Raw genomic sequence first — 24,133 nt, 5'->3', positions numbered from 1 at the left:
AAAAACCCTTAAGATTCCTAGCCATCAAGAACTGAGAAGAAAATACTTTCACACATTTAAAAATTGAAATACTAATAATATTCCAAATGTATATGTATAAAAATAGGTTGCTTAGATACAAGCATGTGATTTTTGTGTGTAGAAGAGTTTTTTCCCAGTATATGCCTTGCAATTAAAAATGGGAAAAATTTTCCAGATTACAAACAAATAGATTCACACACTCTTAAAAATCTATCACCTTTTAAAGCAAGTTTAAAAACTACAGATAATAGCCGCAAAATATGGAGAGTACTATTGGGACATCAGACTAAATTCTTTAAAATTATTCTAGGAATGTAAAAAATTCTTTAGTTTATGCTGCCACAAAGCTTTCTACAATACCCCATAACAATTAACTGTTTGGTCAGTAAAGCTCTTGCCTTCACTTTCAAGATTACTTATAAACTTCAGGGAGGTTTCCATAGTAAAACCTGTTAAGACAGGCTGACAAAAAAAAAAATAAGTAGGTAAATTACTAGCACCATTCCAAGAGACTAGCAAAGTGCATGTAGAGGTAATGTAGTCCAAGCTGCAATTTTGAATTCATTAAGATCACATTCTGATCTGTAAGGTCAAAATATTCAATCCAATAAAATGATTTCAACAAAAATAGAATGAACCCTAAGCCAATGATTATACTATTCATTCGATAAACTGTTCAAGAACAAACATGGACCAGACAGATAAAGATATAGGGGTCAAAATTTATGATGTCACCCCAGAAAATATCTTAAAGCCCAATTTCCATACATCTTCATCTTTTCAATTTGAAAATACCTGTCTTCAATATCTAAAATAACAGTAAAAACTATAAGATCTCATGAAGCTAGACATCTTAAATTCTGATAGCTTCTCTAGGCCAGATCCAAATTAGGCCAATCCAGTAATCCAGGTTCCAGGGTCAAATAGAGTGAGGCACTCATGAATTCAATAAAAACAATTTTACTGATATGAAATTAACAGAATCAATTAAAAAGGATACTAACTCTAAACAAAAAATTTACTCCCTCTCCTCAAGTCACCAAGACAACCAGTCAGCTAGGTTAGAAAGGCATTCCCTGCAGAGTGGCAGAAACTCAGGTAAATCTCTGACACTAGTGCCCCACTTAGCCAGATCTTCAGACAGCAAGGTAGCTAAATGGCCTCTCCAATCCAACATACTCTGCCAAAATTGCTGCCCATTGTGCAAGGCCCTAGGCACAACTTCCAAGGAGAAAGGAAACAAGCAAGAGCAAGGCCACATTGCAAGCATGATGGAGAATGAGAATATTTGAATGAGAATTAGAGGAAACAGAGGGGTGTGTGTGACAGAGAGTAAGAGGGTAGGGCTCAAAGCAGCTACCATGGCCTTCACAATGGGTGAAAGCCCAGTCTTTACAGTAGAGAGGTCAAACTCATAAATTTCCAAGTAGTGTTGAAGCAGATTAAAACATAATTGGGAAATGCTTCATAAAATAAACATATAATAAAATATAGATGATATCAACTTACAGTTTTCTAAGTCAATATACAGCCTGCAGAGATCTACTTCCATCTGAGTTTGACACTGCTTTAGAGGATACTGAAATATACCCTTCCTGGCTCAAAACCCTGCTAAAGGCTTGGTGAGCCAACTTTCCAGGCATGTGCAATGGAGAGACCTTCCCCCCCACTTCAGAGTATAAGCAGCAAGGTGACAAAAAGCCTTTTAATTGGCTGCTGAGCAGGAATTGTGCATACAAAAGTCTATGAACTCTCTATTTCCCTTACAGGGAGGGAATGAAGAACTGCTTGTTGTGAATGATGACATTTGGCACCATGCCCCTAACAGGACTCCTAGGAACCATGACTAAATAGCTGGCAAGAAAGTAGTCCTGATATCAACTCTGCCCCAGGACAGGATGTGTACAAAAGGTTCATCAGTCACACTGGGGATCCTTGTTAGGGACCAGTGATGACAATGGAGTTACTACCATTTATGCTGGGGATCTGATGTTCCTGGACAAGGTTGTGACTGTCCCTGTGTTTGGCCCAAGTGAAATGAAGAACTGAGGAGACTGAGGAACTCAGAGGCCAAGCTGCTTGAGGAGCATCAGCACATAGGTTCACAATCCTTACTATGTGCTAGAACAGGAAGGAAGATTGTGATCTACCATATTAAAATCCATTTGACTGAGTGCCTCTACCACACAATCTATTTAACATTTTCACACATATGAAGTTAATCCTTTTCTAACCAATGCATACTACATATCTCTTTCTACTACTGTTGCTTGCCAACAACACACACCTACCAAGGTATCATATATTCGCATATTCACTGAGTCTGAATTATTCTCATTAATTCATCAAGGGATCTCAAGCATGGCCCTCTGACTGAATACAACTTCACAGAACAAATCCTCTTAATAAAAGAATTTGTTGTGTAAAACTTGGACTTAGTCAAAAGGCTGCACCCAAGGACCTAGAAGGCCACATGTGGCCTTGAGGCCACAGGTTCCCCACCCCTGGACTAGACATATTATTACATTGGTGTAAAATTCCTTCTACCAGGCATGTCAGTACCTAGTCAAAAACTTGGAGAGAACTGCCTTGGGCACTGAAAGTTTAAGTGACTTGCCCAGGGAAACAGAGGCAGTATAGGTCATGCTTGAACGTAGGGCTTTCTGATTCTGAAGCCAGCTTGCTGCCTCATTATTTTATTCAAAATGCAAGCATTAACCTTTCTGTCTATACCATTAATGTTATATCTTTTGCTTTCTTTTTGGTTTTGCTCTGAACACACACACATGCCTATTTTGTGCTTAGTAATCTTCTTAAGCCTCAGTGGATTCTGGACCCTTACTTAACTTTCCTTGGCTACTGATACTCATTGATGGTTCCTGTTCTTTCATTTCCTACCTGATTATGTGCACATATCTCTCTTCAGATTCTGGAGGAAGAGAAGCTTCCTATATAGCCACTTTTATTTTCTTTATTCTTTCCCCTAATGGAGACCATTTGCCTCTCTTCATTTATCCTACAAAGTTAATTTAGCATCTCCTATCAATACATGAACCAAGAATTACCCAGAGAGCAGGCTGGTTTTCAAAAAGGCAAAGGAACTAGGGACCAAATTGCCAACATTTTCTGGATTACAGAAAATGCAAGGGAGCTCCAGAAAAACATCTACTTCTGCTTCATTGATTACACTAAAGCCTTTGACTGTGTGCATCACAACCAAATGTGGCAAGTCCTCAAAGAGAAGGGAGTACCAGATCATCTTATTTGACTGCTGAGATACCTGTGTGGGCCAGGAAACATTAGTTAGAACCGAACATAGAACAACTTATTGGTTTAAAACTGGAAAGGGAGTATATTGTCATTTCATTTTATTTCATTTATATGCAGAGAACATTATGTGAAATGACAGGCTAAATGAATCAAAAGCCAGAATTAAGGTTGCTGGGAGAAATGTAAAAAATCTCAGATGTGTAAATGACACCACTCCGATGGCAGAAAGTGAAGAAAATTAAGAAGCCTCTTGATGAGGGCGAAAGAGGAGAATGTAAAAGCTGACTTAAAGCTTAACATCAAAAAAACTAAGATCTTGGCAATTGGTCCCATCACTTCTTGGCAAATAGAGGTGGAAAAAAATGGAAGCAGAGTCAGATTTTATATTCTTGGGCTCAAAGATCATTGCAAATTGTGACTGTAGCCATGAAATTAAAAGACACTTGCTCCCTGGAAGGAAAGCTATGGCAAATCTGGACAGCATATTAAAACACAGAGAAAAAACATCTTGCTAACAAAGGTGTGCGTGCCTGTGAGAAATGAACTATAAGGACAGCAGAATGTCTCAGCTTTTGAATTGTGGTGCTGAAGACGACTTTTGAAAATCCCTGGCACAGCAAAGAGATCAAATCAGTCAATACCTAAAAGAAATTTATTCAGGTTATTCACTGGAAGATCATATACTGAAGCTGAGGTTTACTCTGGCCACATAATGAGAAAACAGGACTCACTGGAAAAGACCCTGATGCTGGGAAAGGTTGAAGGCAAAAGGAAAAGGGGACAGCAGAGGATAAGATGGATATGTAGGATCATACAAACAACGAATGTAAACTTAGAATGACTTCAGGAGACAGTGGAGGATAGAAGGGCCTGATGTGCTGGTTCACTGAGTCATGACAATGTGTTCAGTCACAGGTCTTACTGAACGACTGAATAACAACAAATCATTAGCCATTCTCCAAATGTGTCCAACCTAGTATAACTTGTTTCAGCGTCCACAGTTTCAACATTGACGGATTCTAAGACTGGGGATCTGGTCTTGTCATTTGTTTTAAAACATGGCAAAATGGTGATGCTGATTTAACTTTTCTACTTCCTCAGGACTTGGCTCCATCAGTTATTCAGTTTGTCTTTCATGTTCCAACCTATCCCTCTCCATTGGCTCATTTTCATAATTTTTCAAACTGGAAAGAAAGGATGTTATCTATCCAACCTATTCATTTTATATATGAAGAAACTAAGGCCCAGAGAGGTGAAGGAACTTTCTCAAAATCACTTTGCTAGACAGCGTTAAAGGCCAAGAATTCGAATTCATTTCTTTGTATTCCATAGCACCCAGCACAATTCCTTGTACTTAACAGGTAGTCAAATAATTCAGTGAATCTCAGAGCCAGAAAGTACCTCATAAGTGATTTATTCCAACATCCCAGCCAATATAGCCATGCCCTAACCTTGGTGGGGTGCTGTAGAGGGCATTTCTATATTGGATACTCTGCTCATACCCGTTCTGTGACAGTACAGCTCCAGCAGGTAACAGCGTAAATATTAATTCAGCTCCGATGCCATCTTCCCCCCCACCAGATGTTAATTGTCTCTCCACAGCCCCAAAGTTATCTTTACTTACTTCATATGCACATTACACTGACTTACATTGAAACAAGGATACAACAGAGATGGCTCTTTTGGATCAGTGACTATTTTGATTTTTGTTCTTTTACCCCCAGAATTTGTGCTTCACCTATCACAATTTGCTGATGTTTGCTGAACTGAGTTTTACAGATGAAGAAATGAGGCCCACAGAGGTCAAGTGACTTGTCTAGGATCACATGGTAGAAGAGAAACAGTAGAACTGGGACAAGTTCGTTTCTTCTGACTTCTAATCCAGTACTAATTTCATTACACCACTCAGGTTGACGAGTGAATTTGCAGGTGGGTATGGACTACTAATGTCAGCAAGCTCTCAGGAAGCAGGGCAAAAAAAAAAAATGAGGTACTCCAAGTTTGAACGGGCAAAATTTTTATAATTTTTACCAAGGTTCAAGGTCAAGTTAATGAGACTGGTTTGTTTGTTTTTCCCCAAAATACCTATCTTCCCATTCCATTCAAAATAAATACATGCACCTTTCTGTCTGCACCATCACATTACACCATTTGCTTCCTTTTTCACTTTTGCTCTGAATACACACACACAAATGTACACATATACATATACATACACACATATACATACTACACGTATATGTGTGTATGTACATACATACATACACACATACACACGCACACACCCCTTTTGTCCTTAGTAATCTTCATAAGCCTCAGCAGATTCTGGACCCTTACTTAGGTTTCCTATCCTATTGATAGTCATTGATGGTTCCTATTCTTTCATTTCCTACCTGATTAGGTGTACATATGTCTCTTTAAATTTCAGAGGAACAGAAGCTTCCTGTATAGCCACTTTTATTTATTTATTTTTATTCTCTGCCCATTTTCCTCTAATTGGGATCTTTTGGAATTACATTTTTTAGAGTCATCTTCCCTTTTAGAGTCTGTGGCCAAAGGATCACATTTTTTCTGAACTCTGTGAGCTCTCTTTTCCTAAATTCTAGGGTAAATACTAACTACATGGAGCATTCCCTTCCTTGGCTACCAGGAGTTTTAAAAATACAGTCATTTTTTCCATGGCTCTTCTTGTTTTCACTTAACTAACCAGTTCTATCCTAGCAATCATAGCTGAGTAACGTTTCCCTCATTGTTGCTTCAACCATCCCACAGATCAAACTGTCAGCAAGGCAAGACAAAAATTTATCTGCTTTTAGCAAAATGAGACTTATATTGTAGTTATCTGAACAGTTAAAGGTACCCATCATTACTACATTTTTCTCTGTGACAGTTTTGGGGTCTGTTAGGGAAGTACTTATTTCTTCCTCATGGCTGGGTAGTCACACACACACACACACACACACACACACACACACACACACACACACCCTCTGTTTCCTCTAATTCTCATTCAAATATTATCATTCTCCATCATGCTCACCTTTTCAGGTTTATACATTTTCTTATTAATGTAGTATCTCCTTTGAAAATTCAGTTGCTTCTCAGTCATGTCCAACTCTTTTTTGACACCATATGGGATTTTCTTGGCAAAGATAATGGAGTGATATGCCATTTCTTTCTCCAGTTCATTTTATAGGTGAAAAAATTGTGGCATACAGGGTTAAGTGACTTGCCCAGGTCACACAGCTAGCAATGTCTGAGGGCAGATTTGAACTCACAAAGATGAGTCTTCCAGACTCCAGGCCTGAGGCTCTAGCCACTGTGCAACCTAGCTGCATCTCTTTTGAACAAGAGCATGATCTTCAACTGCCACAGCTATAGAAAATTCAATATTATGTTAAACAAGGGGGTTGTCTCAATGACCCAAGGTCTCTTCTAGCTCTGAAATTTTGACCCTAAGATTCTATATATGATTTCATTAGGTATCAATGAAATGTATTAAAATTTTATGTTCCCATGTTACCCACATTTTGTACATGGGCATTTAGACATGGTAGGTTAAAAAGAACAATAGCAATGTTCTCCCTCAAGTCTTCAGTTTCCTGTACAACACTTCAAAATCACATTTTGTTTTCTTCTGTCAAAATTACTGGTTACTATATGACTTAACAGAAATGAGTGGCTGTGGGTTTGATTAACTCTCAGAAAGTGCTCTGTAATATTTTAAAAACATGCATGAAGTAGAAAGTACACATCCTAGTTAGCCATAGCAAATCTACAAATGGCCACCCCTAAAAAACATCTGAAGGCTGAAGACACTCTTCTTTCCATTACTATAGTCCAAGAGCACTCATTATTTCCAGGACAATGGGATGCTGCTGCATTTTTTAAAAGTGACGATTCAACCTCTATCTACCTACAGTCTTACACTAGTGACTCAGTTTCTTCTCTCTCCTGCATCACATTCTTCCACTTGATGAATTCTTGACACTAGCTTTGATTCTCATCTGCTCAAAACTTCTTATACCCTATTTTGTTTCTTAAGATTTTTTTCTTTTTCTTTTTTTCCTTTAGCGGTCCTGTCTTACTAATACTTCATCCTCTCTAAAAAACTGTGTTCCTCAGGACTTGCACCTTTACAACAATCAGGGATACTATTTTCCATTTACAGTAATAACGAATGCTTTAGGTAAGAAGCATAGTGAAAACCTTGGAAACAGTGAAACTAGTCCCTTGGTTTCAATATGATACAGTGAGTGGTCTTAAACAGAATAATATAGTTGATAGACAAATTATCTATTTATCCTCAAGACTTCTGTAAATCTATTAAGCCTGCCTGGCTGTTCCCTGCTAAACTCTACTAACATATTCTGGTGTTGCCAATTAACAGTAGTTTTAGCAGCCAATCCCCTTAAAGAATCAGTAAATATAATCACAGAACATAGGAGCTGAGTAGACCTTTGAAAAATCTCTCACCTTTTCCTTCCTGTCTTTTACCCCCACTTATTTGTTTGTTAGTTACCAGGCTCTTGGTGATTGCTGAATGAATTAAGAAATGAACAAAAAGAGGAATGTCTCAAGAACTTAGAGGATGTCTGAGGGTTTTAAGTTTCAAAGCCGTATTGACTGTATGCTAACATGACTTCACAATATGATACTGTATCTTCTGCTATTCTCAAAAACAAAAAGGGCTTAAATTTTAACCTGTTTTTATTTCCCCTCCCAATAAGTCATGGTGGATAGACAACTGAAACGTGGCCTTGAAGTCTGGAAAACTTGGGTTCTAGTTCAAATTCTGACACATGAAAGTTATGTGCTCCTAGGAAAGTCACTTAGTGTTTCAGTGCCTCAGAACAACTGCTGACCTGAATTGCTAGAGGGAGTTTCCTGGCTAGAAGTTCCTTAAACCTAAGAACTCACAGGCCAATCCCAGTATAACAAAGAATCTCTCTTTAAAAAAATCAATTTTATTTTACTTTCTCAAAGATCCATATTGTCCCTCCACCTTGGTTTTTGCATTCTTAAATACGCTAAAAATAAATAAATAATTTCAAAATTAAAAATAAGTTTCACTGCATTTAAAAATGTAAAAACTATTCTTAGCTCACAGACCATAAAAAAAACGAAGCTTGGCCAAATTTGGCCCTCAGGCTGTAGACTGCTGATCCTCGATTTAGAGCATTTATAGCTTAGATTTCTTCCTCTGAAAACAGCCTTTTCAAATCCTTTAACTATTTAACTATTAGGGAATGACTACTATTCTTATAAATTTCAATCAGTTCCCCATATATCTTAGAAATGAGACCTTTTTCAGAGAAATTTGCTACCAAGATTTTTTCCTTTTCATTTGCTTCTCTTCTGAGTTAAATTAGTTTTGTTTGTGAAAAAACTTTAATTTTATATGATCAAAATTGTCCACTTTGCCTTGCGTGCTTCTATCTCGTTTGGTCATAAACTCTTATCTATAGATGTGATAGATAATTTCTTCCTTGCTCCTCTAATTTATGATGTCACCATTTATATCTAAGTCATATATCTATGTAGAGTCTGTCTTGGTATATGATATGAAATGTTCTGTGTCTAGTTTTTTACCAAACTGATTTCCAGTTTTCCCAAGTTTTTGTCAAATAGTGAGTTCTTGCCCCAGTAGTTGGGCTCAGCAAGATCTGAGTTCAAATCCAGCCTCATCCACTTACTATGTGACCCTGGGCAAGTCACTTAACCTCTCTCATCAACCTTTTCACATCTGCAAAAAAGAAGGTAATATCACCTACCTCCCAGGGTAGATGTGAGGTTCAAATGAGATAATATTTGTAAAATGCTTAGCACAGTGCCTGGCACACAGCAGACATTACTATATAAATGTTAACTATTAGGTATTTCTCAAACACTAGATTGTAATCATTTGCTTCTTTCTATTGTATACCTAATCTGTTCCAATGAACAACCTTTTCCTTACCCATTCAAAAAGCGAGTCATCAATAATCATAAGACAAAAATACCCCAAAACAATAAGAGAAATGCACACTTAAAAAAACTTAAAGAGTTCTATATCATACCCCTCAGATTGGCCAAGATGACAAAACAAGGAAAATTATAATTGCTGGAGGTACAATGTTAAAGGGCAGATACACTAATACAATGTTATTAGAGCTAAAAATTGACTAACCACTGTGGAAAACAATTTTAAACTATACCCCAAAAGTCAATTAACTGTGAATGCCCTTTGACCTAACAATACAACTAATTAGTCTTATATTCCAAGCTGAAATTACTACAGCAGTACTCTGTTGTTCTTATTGTAATATTCGTATCCCCAATGCCTAGCACAATGCCTAGCTTAATAAATACTTAATTCACTGATTGTAAACAAAGTAGTTAACCATCAACTGGAGAATGGCCAAACAAATTATGCTATTTTAATATAATGGATTACTGTTATGAATGACAAATGGGACAGATCCAAAGAAACCTGGGAGGTTCTGAATAGACTGATGCAGAACAAAGTCAGAAGAATCAGGAGAACTATTTATGCAATGATTATAACCTTGTAAAGGAAAACAATTATGAAATACTATGATCAATGTTGTGACCAATCATGATTCCAGAAGACTGATGATGAAATCATCTTCCCACCTCTTTGCAAAGAGTGATGAACTAGGTACAGAATAAGACGTATGTTTTTAGACATGGTCAACATATAGATTTTATTTTGCATGACTAGGCTTACTTGTTAAAAGGAAAGGCTTTTATTTGGGTAGAGAGAAGTACTGATATTAGGGAGAATATGATAGTGATATTAAAGGAAGAAAAGAAAGAAGAATGTTGATGAATTTTTTACTTTTTAGAAAGGGAACATAAGTTGAGAAGACACACACACAGGGGAATGTTGGAACTACCATCACAAATTTTAAATATAGGGGAAGCTAGGTGATGCAGCAGATAGAGCACCGGCCCTGGAGTCAGGAGGACCTGAGTTCAAATCTGGCCTCAGACACTTAACACTGACTAGTTGTATGACCTTGAGCAAGTCACTTAACCCCATTGCCTAACCCCCCAAAAAAATTGAAATACATAAAAATGTAAAAGATGATTTGTTTCATAAGCAATCGTCTTTTTCTGATCTTTGTATAGAACAACTTTCATAATAATAATTTTTTTTTTAAAAAGGAAATATGGGACACCAAATCCCATATGTTAGACTAAGTGAACCCTGAAGGCCCCTTTCAACTCTGATTCTATGTCGTAATCCACTAATGTAACATTCTCCTCACTAAATTAAGTTTATCTTAATTACTTCTCATATTATTTTCACTAAATTGATTTGATGGTATCTTTTATGTTCCCAGACCCAGGTAGGACTGCTCACTCAAGACAATGATTTTCCCAGGTACTGAAATTGCTAGTTAGGGTTATGAACCTCTGCAACTCCACCATTCCTTATTACATCCTCTATTAAGGACCTGACAATAGCTAACCCATATACTGTCAGGACAACTGGTGATAGCCCAGGATGCAGTGGGAGCCTTGGCCTTTTTAAGGAAAGCACATAATAAGCTCTTAAATGCTTATGGACTTGACTCTATTTAAATGACTGTCAGATATGTTTACTCATTTTTTTCCTTTTCTACACCAAATGCCTATCAGGTATCTTAAACTGGATGTCCTATAAACATCTTAAACTCAACATGCCCAAAGCACAACTCATTATTTTCCCCCTAAACTTAAGTTAGCTGTGCCCCTATGTATTGGCACATCCTGAGGCAAACATTTTGACTAGCCTTCTGCCTTCCCTCCAAGTAATGCATGTTCGTGATTTGTTATCTTGTCTTTCAAGGAATCTTACATAATTTTGACTCATGACTTCTTGTTGGAAAACAGACCTTTAGGCAGCATTTTGAATGAATGACGCATTTATTAATGCTTACTTTGCGGAAAGTACCGCGCTAAGCACTGCAGATTCAAATAGAAAAGTAAAAAGTAAAAGAACATCACTACTCTCATAAAGCTCAAATTCTAATAGCGGAGACAACAGACATGGAAGGGTTTAGCTGCAAGTCAGATGGAAAGGTCCCATGGTCCTTAGACTTCTTTAGACCAGGGCAAAACAGATAGAAATGCCTCTTCTTTAATGTCATTTCTAATAATAAAATGATATGTTTCTCACTTCGAATCACCTGACACTTGTAAGGATTTTGGTGGCAAGAAAGTTCTTTTTGGAGTCTTTAGGAGCTGTAACCAGAGCATCTCCCCAGGATGATAGCCGCAGACAATGAGGAGGATCATTGCTATGCCAAAGGCTTTTGCAGGGTAATGGCCTGTCTCCATCGGAGTATGAAAGAAGATGGTGGTCAAGGTGATGGTGGTGGTAGTTTAACCTGCCTAGGACATGCCAATTCCTGTCTCTCCTTCAAAATGTCCTATTGTTTCAGCTATGCAGGTTTGTCTGCTATGTGGGTAATACCGGCTGACATTTGTCGAGTACAGCTGGCTCCCTCTCCACAGAATTTGCTTCCTTTGATGATGGCTATGAGGACTGGGCTGGCAGAGGGGAGCAGAAGGAGCTCTTGTGTTCATTTTACTGTTGGTCACAGTTGATAAGCAGTTAGTCGTTATTACTGGTGTGGAAGTGGGCCCCTTCTCCACAATCATATCTCCCCACAATAATGACAGTGGAGGTTTAGCTAGAAACAGGTCCAGTTTGAGGAGGCACTGCTTTTGGCTCATGGTCCTAGTCTGTCTCCAACAGGATCCAATAGGAGATGGTGGCCAAGGTAGTGGTGGTGGTGGTGATGGTGGTGGTTCAACATGCTTAACATATGCTGTTTCCTGTCAGTCCCTCGGGAGTCCCACTGCCCCAGCTAAGCTGGCATGCCTGCTATGTGGATGGTAGTTGGTTAGTGGTTGGTGGGAATGACTGGCTCCTTTACCACAGAAACCACCTCCCTCCTGGTTGATGGCTAGGAAAGGCTGCACTTGAAGTGGGAACAATGATTGTCTTGATGGGTCTTGCCACTCTCAGGACTCTGATCCCTATTGCATTTTATTCTGTGGAATCAATGTCTTTTTGAGTCAATAAACTATAAGAACAGTGGCATCTTATATTCTCTACACCAGGGGTTTTTAACCTTTTTTGTGTTGTAGGACTCTGGCTGAGCCCATACACAATGAAGCCTATGGACTCTTTCTCAGAATCATGTTTTTAAATTCACAAAAATATATCGGATTACAAAGGAAACCAGTTATATTAAAATAGAGTTAGCAGAATACATTTTTAAAGTACACAAAGCTCAGATTAAGAACCCCTGTTCTAGACTCTTCAGTTTAGAAGCTCTAGATGTTAATAAAATGTTCCTTCGGTTGTCTGTGTGTGTGTGTGTGTGTGTGTGTGTGTGTGTGTGTGTGTGAGAGAGAGAGAGAGAGAGAGAGAGAGAGAGAATAAGTTCTTGTGTTTTTTCTACACTACTATCTTTTCCCCTTTTTAATGTCAACTCCAGTATAGACCTATTCTGTGTACATTTAATCTAATTCAGCTGCTTTTCTAATCTTTGTTCTTTTCAATGCCAGGTCTAACTCCTCTGTTAGCGTATCTGTGAATGTAATGTAGTCCAGGTAAGGTGGTTCCACTGTCCTTGATGACAGAAAAGGTTTGTTATAAAATTTTTGCAAATCTTTTCCATTGTTCATGCATTTATCCTTGTTCCAATTTCATCCCTAAATGCCCTCAAGATGACTTTGCCTAGTTGGGTTTCTAGCAAAACTTTCTTTAAGCTGCTTTTGCCCTTCACTGTTTCTCATTATCTTGTCAAGCAATCCTGCTCATAAAATTTCACCATCCTTCTCATAAGATTTAGTAAATAAGTATAAACTAATGTAGCCCTTGGCCCCCACATCACATTGCCTGGCAAGTCAGTCAAGTGTTTGCTAAGGTGCATTTAAGGCTCTTATAGTTTTACCAAGATGGAAAGATTTTTGCTTTTGCTTGGCAGCACAATATTGTTAGAGAACCTGTCTACAGTTACAAAAGCTTATCACCAAATTGGCTCCTGAGTTATGAACTTTCAGCCATAGCCAACTTCTGAGTAGAAGAGTACTAATCAACAGAGAGGTTTCAATCTGCTTCAGTGGAAGGAGTACTCCCACTAATGAAAACACAGATCCTATAAGGATTAAAATATAAACCTGACATACAAGGGTCAGTCAAGAAGGCAAACAGTAAATATAACTTTGAAATACTTTGTTCTAGAAGCATCAACAAAAGTACTGCCAAGTTTACACTATAGAAACTGAGTACCACAAATTTATTTAGAGTAAGGATGTGCAGTAATTTGAATGCAATAAATTATGTATATTTCCCTTTTTCAAAGATCTTATACTTACTGACCCCCTCTCATATATATATATGTATGTATATATATATATATATATATATATATATATATATATATATATATATATATATATATATATATCAGTTGTCCTATTACAACTTTTTTTATCTCTACCCCTTACCCCTTGGAACAACAGAATTTGTCCTTCTTGTAAATAAATTCTCTTTTCTAAAAGAAAGTGTGTAAACTAATAAATTTTTAAGTAGTTGAATTTTTAATGGTCTGAGTTTTGAAAAAGGGTTTCTCATATCTCACTCTAAAATGTTAGCTCAAGTCAAAACTACCAAACAACCCTGTCGCCTTTGATGTCTCTGATTAAACAACCTTTGTCTCTGGTTACTAATGGAATGAGTAAATGGGTTGTAATATAATGTAGCATGACTCTGTTATATACTGGTAAACATTTCATGGAGATCAGAGCATTAAAGTTGAAGTTCATGATGAATGAATGATTTTATAGGCAAATAAATATGAGCTTAAATGCCAAATAAACTTAAGATTTTAACAATCCAAACTCTAGCCTATTTGGTGAGTCCTACTCACATAGGCCCGTGGGCATCCTAATTTGAACAGAAGTTCTCAAGCCACCATTAAATGTGACATTCAATTTTGGTTTCAAATAAAATTCACCCCCACCAATTTTTTTTCCAATTTAGGGAATTAGGATCTGAAAGGTAGTAATAATTTCTATTTTAATTGCTTCATGAACACTGGCCTATTGTAGCCAGTGAGTTTAATTAATAACAAAATTGTTTTTTGCTCACACCCTACAAAATTGATACCTTTCTATTTTAATGTAGATGCCTAAATAATGGCATCATTATTCTAATCACATAAAATAAATGTTAAGGCTTAGTTACCTATTTAACATAATACCTATATTAAAACATGTCATAAATATATGTGAACAAATTCTTTTTTCTTAAACATTTTGTTTCAGTTTCACACTTATCAGTCATAATGCTGTTTCAATATTATACACAAAAAGAGACTGTATATGTATTTTTCTGGTGTGTATTATATGACATTAAATAATTGGTATATAAACACAGACACATAAATGAGAGACTCCATCCTTAACTTTTAAAGTCTCTTTTTTTTTATAAAGGGAGAATATGTCATGATAAAACATTTATATGAAGTAAGAGCTAAATCTGATTAATATTCCTTAACATGTTTTGATAATTTTTCAAAAAATTTTGCAAAAACAATGTGAAAATGCTTAATAATAATCACAGATACCATTCAAGCTTTTTTAAAGAAGTTTTGAGTATCTGAACATTGTTTCCTAAAGGGTACTTTGTTTCATTAATAATGGTAGCAAAAAAAAACCTGAATAAGATAAGAATTGGGTATTAAATTCTTATTATTAAGAGCCCACTTATAAAAAAATTTTTAAGATTGTTAAATAAATTAAATTAACTAAGCACTCTTTTTTACAAATGATTCTAGGCTACTTTAATCAGAAAATCAATATTCTAAGTTTCAGCCCTTTAAAAAGGTCTATTTACAAACAGCTTTTTATTACAGTAGAATGGGAATACCAAAAGAAAATTCAGCAAAAGGGCACTACAAGATTCTCATCCTTTTTAATCAGGGTGGGGGAAGGGAGAGCAGGAAACCAGTTTGCAATTTTGGGGTTTTGTTTTGTTTTTGTTTTTTACATTCTCTTATAGCAAATTCCTGAATAAGGTCTTTCTTGAAGGTGAAGAGAAGACTGAATTAACACATAACAATAGCTGGTGAAATATTACTCTATTTTCTGTAATAAACACCATGATCAAAACATTATGTAAGTTAAATTTCCTTGAAAGGTTCCCAGCAGGAGTTTTCCTTTTTGTATGTGATTTCCTCTCACCCACCAAAACCATACCAAGTATGTGCATGTGCAACTAACACTAAGCAGCACTTCCTTAATCACTCATTTCCAACAATTTATGGATGATCAGTGGCAAAAACGAGCAAAAATAATGAAAGAATGCAATGAAAACTCAATGAGACAAACAGGCTTGGACTTCCTACTCATTTCTGTGTCTCTTTAAGATGGAGGCCTGATACAAATTAGCCACTGGAAAAAAAAAAGTCATCTGGTCATAAAATACAGTACAGGGTCACTTTTATGTAAGTTTGCCAAAAGGGACATAAACCAGGACAATTTCAAACTGTGACACAGGATAGAAACATATTAAAACGATCTTTGTTCCTCCTCTATTGTGCTGTCATGTTGCTCAGCTTTATAGACATTCTAAGCACCAGCACAGGCCTCTTCGCTTCCACCTGGTTCACCTAATTAATTAAGCAAGGAAGTTACCTCAAATTTTTGTACTATTTGCTTTTATTATCAAGCACTTCTTTTGAAGTTATTGGAGTTAACCTCTTAATCCTAAAGACTCTGTGTTGTGCTCTGAACATTTTGGGATGTCTGGATAATTTGGATAATTGGTCAGGATGTTGCTGTCGTTTACGTTAAAGTTTATGCTGTTACTTCAAATACAAAGATAAGCATAAAGGTAAAGGTACTATGTAAATACTCCTGCAAAATATTTTGATTTATCAATCTATTCTTAGATTTATGTTGCTATCAAGTGTTAAAAAAAAAAAGCTAACATTCATTTCTTCTAGATATTTTAAATTCAAAATAAGGGGCTGAAATAATACTTTAAACAAGCACAACATGCAGTAATCACATTTCTACTTTCCATTACGAAAAACACTAGTCTGTGTTCATGGCTTCAAATTCAGAGTTCATTATGATTAAGAGAACACATTCCAATATGAATACAGGTAGTATTAAAGGAAGGGAGAATTAAACAGCTGGTCCCTGGACGTCAGTTCTGTTGGCAAATTCTTGCCTAACCTTTGGGCTCAGGGAGTTTGTAGGATTAGAATCAATATCAAAGACTAAAGGAAAGTACCAGAACCAAAATCAAAAACAAAAAAAAAAAAGCCCACAAAACTGGGAAATAGAACCATTCTCCCAAAGTGAATAAATTAAGATAGGAACAAGATGTAAATTTGAGCTCAGATACAGAATTTAATATGATATATATAAGCACATAAAAATCCAGAGAATATATGAAGTACATGTACATGAAGTACATAAACTGAATTCTGCTTATTTACTAAAAATCTATATGTTTTTTATCAATACTCTTTATATTTTCTTAATTCTTAGGATTACAAGGTAACGTGAAAGAGATGGTAGCAATAAAATGGAAACATACACAGTAGTAAGAAGAGAGAAGAAAGGCCATTTAATTTAGCCTTTTAAAAAAGACATAGTTAACCCCCCAGGCCTAATATGTCCTGTTTGAATTAGCATAGTCGTTTAATTAAAAACTAAGCAGAGAATTGCGCTTAGTTTGATTTTCAATTCAAGCACTGCATCCGCCCATGGTGAGTAGCCAATTTCCGCATCAGCGCAATATGCAAGGAGCTGTTTTTAAAACGGTTGCCCAGGGGAATCAATAGAAGTATGGTGGGGCCATATGCCATTTAGAGAATACACCAGAAACTCAAGAACAGTAAAATAGTACTAGGAGGGTGGTCAAAGGGGGGGGGGAGAAAAGGAAATCTGACTTAGCCCTATTATAGGTTTGATATTAATCAAATGATTCTACCTAACCCACTGATTTAGTTTCCTAACAACATAACTAACCACCTCCTTTCAATGCCGTTATGGAAATTAAACATTACAAAATCTATCCAATACATTTTGGAATTTAAGAAAATTGGGGGGAGGAGTTTCTGTTTGATATGCTAGCCACCTATACTAATACTTTTAAACAGTTAACATGCCTATAGCTAATCATGGCATTAAACTTAAAGAAGCAAGCAATGATAACCAAATGGGAATGAGATGTATTAGGAGCAATCATTCATCTACTGAATTCTGGTTTTAACTCAGCCTATAAGCAAAAAAGAATAACATCTCCAGGTAAAGTACAATTTAGAACTCATGCAAATTAAATCCCTATAACTTCTCATCTTAACAGATGAATGCCTTGGAAGTAATGAAGTATGTTATGAGAAAGATTCAAGACATGGTACAGCTTTTGTCCATGTACTTCACATATACAGGTTTAAATATAAAATGCTAGTGATTCTTTCAACTATCATTGGGTCATTTTAAAACTGAGTAATGTGAATATTTTAAAACATACCATGCCTTTAGTTAAATACTTCCCAAGTCATAATTTATACTCATTCAAGAAACAAGATACCAAGCCACTTTAATTTTCTATGCTAAGATTATAATTCAACTATTCAATATTTATTTCACATGGATAATTTTATTATAGTCTGATGCTTCTCTTTCATTAAACAAACAAAATAACTTTGAAATAGCCATTTCAAGAAAAATAACTCAAGAACTCAATAAGCTTAAGTAGTAGTCTATTTGTTCATGTTAAACTATGGGCAAGGTGTTATAGGCATGCAGATATTTTATTGTATCGCCCATATAATCTATTTTGTAGATACACATAGCATTTTGTATATATGCCCACATAGGCCTGTGGTTGATTCTTTTACTATATATACCAATCTGAAAATTAAAAATATATTATCTTCCAAATGCTTGGGTCTAAATTCACTATCATAAGCTTTTAAATATGGAGAGTAAATTCATTAATTGCTCAATGTTATATGAAACATAACAGAATTCAAAATTAGTTCCTAACTTCAAATGCCTAATTATTTGATGGGGCAACATACTAGCACCATTTTTAACATTATTAGTAACTAATTATACCTCATTTATTTACTTTCTGGATGTGTGTGTGGATGTATAGAAACTGATCATAGGATAAAATAGTACTGAAATAACTACATCAAAATTTTTTAAAGAAAGCTCCATTCACTCTTTCATACTTCTTCCTTGCAATGACTTTTTCACTTAAATTCATTTGTCATCCACCAAAATACTAGGAAGCCCTACAAATATCCAATAATCAAATGTAATGAAAACTAAAGACAGAAACATTGTAAAAATGATAAAAAGACAACTGATCTTTTATAAAATATGTCACTTAACTAAGATGATTATAGTTCATGCAGTTGTTAATTCTTACAACAGTGGGGATATAATACAATAAAAAGAAACTTCTACTTTTCTATATACTTCCAACTAACCTATCTAGTCTTATAAAAATGAAAGAACACATGCTTTTTAATCTACACATTCAATTCATATTTAATATAATGAGAAAAGATACCAAACAAAAGTTTCTGTAGCATATGGTTATGCTGTGATAAGCTATTTCAAACTTCAAATTTCATACTTAAAATTATTCATCACAAAATAAAATTTATATAAAAACTAAATAACAATATATCAAACTTTAATATAAATATTGCTATTAGCTTTCAGTATCTATCAATACTACCAGTCTTAAAAATAGCTAATCACAGAATTAAACTCAATGAAGCAAAGATAACAAAATGGGAAAAAATTCATTAATAATAGCTATTCACCTCTTGGACTCTGGTTTTAATTCAACCTATAATAATAAGCACAATGAATAATCTCTCCAAATGAAATGCAATTTGGAACTTACAAAAGTGAAATCTCTATGATTTATCACCTAGAAAGAATAATCCTTTCAAAGTACTGAAATGTTATGAGAAAGATTCAAAACATAGCACTGCCTTTTCTTGAACTAAACTGCTAAGCATTCAAACTCTACAGAGAGTGAAACTCTGATGGACTTGCCACACTATTCGAATCCCAAACACACGCCTGCCAAAAAGACTATTTTACAGAGAATTCACACAGATAAGTGCTCACATGGTGGTCAGAAGAAGGGATAATTAGGACACTCTCAAGGTCTCTCTCTTAAGAACTTTGCAATCAATTATGTGACATAGGAGACACTGGCCCAGGATCACCCAGCATGGCACATCTGTGCTCTACGAGCAAAGCAGAATTGAAGTAGCTCAGAAGAAACACAAAATGCACAAATTTAGAGAATCTACCCAAATGTTCACATGGACTATTTGCACCCAACCTGTGGTAGAGCATTCTGAACTCGTATCGGTCTAATCAACCACAGTTGGACGTCAAGTCATAACTTGACTCTAACACAGTGATGTCATTTTGGTCCTCTTCAAGAATAAAGGACAACAACCAACCAATAGTTCACCTATACAGGCTAAGCATATAATGCCTGTAATTAACTTATAATGTTTAGTAGGTACAAACAAATGGATGAATTTTATTAGGTAATACGAAATGCAAAAAATTGTACATGGCCTGGAAAATTTTCCCAACTACAAAGTTGCCTTATTTGGTGCAAGTCTATATCTTATTGCTAAAAACTGCAATGTGTATACCTTCTATTAAGCCTTGAGTCAAAAACAGACTCTCTATGTCCCTTCTATGTGCCACGATCATGGTGGGCAAGTCCTCAAAAAATGTCAGTTCATTATAACAAGGAGGGACATTGTGGTACAGTGGAAAGAGAAATAGAAAGCAGAAGATACTGGCTACAACTGTGACTGTACTCCTTCGTAACTGTGCAACCATGACTGCTTATCTTCTCTTCAACTCAATAGCCTTCATCAATCAACAAGAATTTATTTATGCTCCTATTGTGTGCTAGGTGCTGGGGATACAAATACTATAAATTACACAATCTCTACTTGTGAGAGGGGCTTATGTTCTAACAGGAGAGACAAAGATAAACGTAAGAGCAAATGATAGAAAATGATGAAAAAGCAAGTATCCTAAATATAAAATGGTGGGATAACAATTTTGAGTACAGAAGAAAGCACACCGGACTTGAAGCTAGAAAACCTGCATCTAAATCTAGGCTCTGCCCCTTTATCTAATCTGAGCTTTACCACTCAGCCACTGGCAAATCCTTGACACTGAGCCCTAGCTTCCTGTTCTATAAAAATGGAGATAAGACTTAAACTGTCTATCTCATATTGTTCTTGCAAGAATCAAACACGACAGAATATGTGAAAATAATCTGTAAACATAATTTACTACATAAATATGCTAGTATTATTATTAATATAATAACCACCAGCATTTATATAAGTGCTTTAAGGTTTACAGAATTCTCTACGTGTTTCGTCTCATCTGATCCTCACAACAACTCTGAGGTGGGTGCTATTATTATGCGTATTTTGTAATTAATGAATTTAGTAACCACAAGTTTTCAACAATAAATTGTTGATCAAATTCTTGGAGTTTATATGTATTACATGATTTCTATACATGTATCTTGATATGAATAACACTGAACTACATGAACTCATACTTAATAGCCAACTTCTCATTACTTCTAATTCTAAAAGAAGTCATTCAAGCCTGTACCAGTTTTAACCATTTCTAAGTTTTGAGGTTACTAAGGCATTATCAGAAGAGTTCAGAAAACTGGTTAAGCATCAGATTGAGTACAAGAACTGAATCTGAATAATCAATAGTGATACCCTGGAAAGTCATAACTTAAGGACTTGAGAACTACAATGACCAATAATGATTCCAGAGAACTGAAGATAAAGCATGTTACTCATCTCCTGACAGAGAGGTGATGGATTCAAGATTCAGGATGAGACTTACATTTTTGGAAATGGGAAGGTGGGAATTTGTTTTGTTTAACTATGAATATTTATTATAGGGATTTGGGTTGTTTTTTTTAATTGGGGTGGGAGAAGGGAAAAAAAATAAATGCTTGTCAGTTGAAAAATAAAATAAACTCAATCCACTAACATTTAATGCTAGAACTCCATACCAGTCCCAAAATATCTTCATGATATACACATAAAACATGTATTAATCATCTCAGGTTAATAATTTTCTAACACAGAAATACAAAATTTCTAATTACTTACTGAAAACCACTGTTATCTTCTGACTCTCATGAGAAACTAACATTTTTTAGGTTCAGTTCCTTTTATTCATGTCATATATGACCCATTTCCTTTTTATCTCAACCTAAAACTTAAGTACTTCCAGCTCCTTTGTTCCTTTTTAGTAAAGCCCTCATCCCCATGCCACAGCATGCTGTGTATAGACAGTCTCAATGTCTTGAAGAATTTTCCACTTCACTGCAAGCTTGACCACAGCTTAAAAACCAGACAGGCTTCCAAACTAGACAACGTGAGAGAGGTTCACAAGCAGGCTGGCCACAGAGCATCATGAACTCTTCATGATATCAAGCCTCAAACATCATCCATTCAATTGCTGAGGCCTTGAAACTGGCCCAGTGGAGAAAAATACCCAAAACAAGCAAAGCACAAATCCTTTAAGTACTGAAGAGAAGTTAGATTGTAGTAGCCAAGTAAGGGTCATAAACAGGAAGGTCTATATCAAGAGATAACTTCACCCCAAAAAAAGCCATAATGTATTCTATATTAAAAGCAAAAAATTATTTTTCTCAATTTATTCCACCTCTCCAGACAGTATCACTGAAGCAATTCCAAATTTCAAATTCTATGGTGATTACAGTGATTGCCAAAGCAAGTTAACTAAAATAAATAACTCAAAAGGGAAATAGTTGTTAACTGAAAAAATGGTAACTCAACCTAGCTATATAACTAGGAATAATGATAGGAAAACTCCAAAATTACCTGAACTAATTTATCATATAAACCAACCTTAAATTTTCAGTGATAAAATGTGATTAAGTTAAAATTTGTAAACAGTGAACTAAATAAAACCACCACCACCACCTAAAAAAAAAAATCGAAATTGAAGACAGTAACCTAGGGTAACCATAAAGCCTATGACTACAGTATAAGGAGGAGTTAGCTAGATTCTCAAAGCACAGACAACAATGATATCTGTATCTCACTGAGTCATAGTATGTTAGAGCAAAGAGACAAATGAAGTGACTTGTTTAAGATCACAAAGATATCATTATGAGAGAAAGCTAGGATTTTAATCCAGGCCATTTTTACCACTAAATATGACAGAAATCATTGTGCCAATTTACTTCTGTACTTAATCATTCATCTAAAGAATCACTGTGTCAATTTACTCCTATACTTATTCATTTAATGTAAAAGCACAAGCTCACAACTATCTACATCTTTGATATACTCAATAACATTAGATGATTTTATAGGTTATAAATATAAGCTATTTTCCTTATAAGATTTGGCACAAAAAGAAAATTCAATTCCTGAATATTTGTGAATTCTTAATGATAATTTTTAAAAGAGGATTTGGGGGAATCAGTTTTCCCACTCACTCAATTCTAATTCTCCTGCTTTACCTCAAACATGAGTAAAAATCTCCAACTTAATAAGAATTACAGCACTTTATCACTCTTTATTCGATTTTACAGGTCAATTCTTAAAACATACTCTTTATGATGTATTAATGTATGTATTTTAACTTAATTTGGACAAATATGCAATCTTCAAAACAATTTAATTTATAATAGATATTTTAAATAATTATAAAACTACTGAGCTGGAAATTAAAAAAACTAACAGATCTTTTTATTTCATATGAACAAAAGAAATGACAAATTTTCAGATACATTAAAATACTAATGATAGCAAATCCTAAAATTCATTTTCTCTATGAACATAAAACAAACTGAAGTTGTTAAAAAGTTTTCTAATATAATTTGAGATTTATTTTCTTAATATAGTCTAGAAATATAAGTAATATTTACCTTCTTCAGCCCAGCAAAACCCTCTGATTCCAGAAAGAAAAAGGCAAAAGGCATCAACACAAACAAACAAAGGTTGGAAAAGAGAGAAGCAAGATTCCATAAACCTAAAAAAGAATGGAGGGAAAAAAGAGGGAAAAAATTATTTTAAAGGTTTATTATAAAAATGTTAAGAGAATAAACAATAGCTTCACTTGCTCAATTTAGCAACAAAAGTATCCTTGTAGTGACATAATTCCATAAATGTATTAAATCATTTTGTCCACTGGGGACAGTGAGCACACAGATACTCATCATTCACCGTACCCTAAAGGTGAAAGCAGATTCAACATGCAACAAATGTGAGCAGACACCTGAAGACACAAGCTATTGAAAACAAAACAATCAAAATAAAAAAAATCACAAGTGTACATTTAAATTCTCTCAACCATCAATCTCAAATGATAAAAGGAAGGGTATCCATTCAGAAAGATGCAATTCTGAAATAATTCATGTACATATGACAGTGAAATTGGCTAAAAATAATATTTGAAATACATTTACCAATGTTACCAACAAAATCCATTCAATTTTAAAGCACACAGTAGTTTTAGGTCATATAAAGGTACTGCCTACAACAGAATGATGACAATAAACACCAAAATCAAGTATCACAAAAACACCACATTGCACATGTATCATTTAAGAAATACCAAAACTGATTACATTAAAGGAATATCAATCTGGTTCAAAGAATTTATTCTTTAATATTACTGAAAACTAGGCCTAACAAATTTTCACTAAGCAAAAGAAATTTATGATAACAAAAAAGAACATCTA

General features: G+C 35.2%; 1 protein-coding gene across 4 annotated transcripts in view; it reads right to left on the bottom strand.

Moving 5' to 3' along the window:
* The window catches only part of LMBR1 (limb development membrane protein 1), a 189,195-nt gene that overhangs the window by 76,593 nt on the left and 88,469 nt on the right, over positions 1 to 24,133 (bottom strand). For all 4 annotated transcript variants that reach the window (XM_078152605.1, XM_021009600.2, XM_021009601.2 and 1 more), the window contains one exon: positions 23,318 to 23,421. In XM_078152605.1, coding sequence (XP_078008731.1) covers positions 23,318 to 23,421 — 104 coding nt within the window. The remainder of the gene's footprint in view (positions 1 to 23,317; positions 23,422 to 24,133) is intronic.

The sequence above is a fragment of the Phascolarctos cinereus genome, unplaced genomic scaffold (genome assembly GCF_003287225.1).
Source record: "Phascolarctos cinereus isolate Bilbo 61053 unplaced genomic scaffold, phaCin_HiC Scaffold_1;HRSCAF=81, whole genome shotgun sequence".
NCBI classification, from domain to species: domain Eukaryota; kingdom Metazoa; phylum Chordata; class Mammalia; order Diprotodontia; family Phascolarctidae; genus Phascolarctos; species Phascolarctos cinereus.
This window is presented reverse-complemented; position numbering and strand designations above follow the sequence as displayed.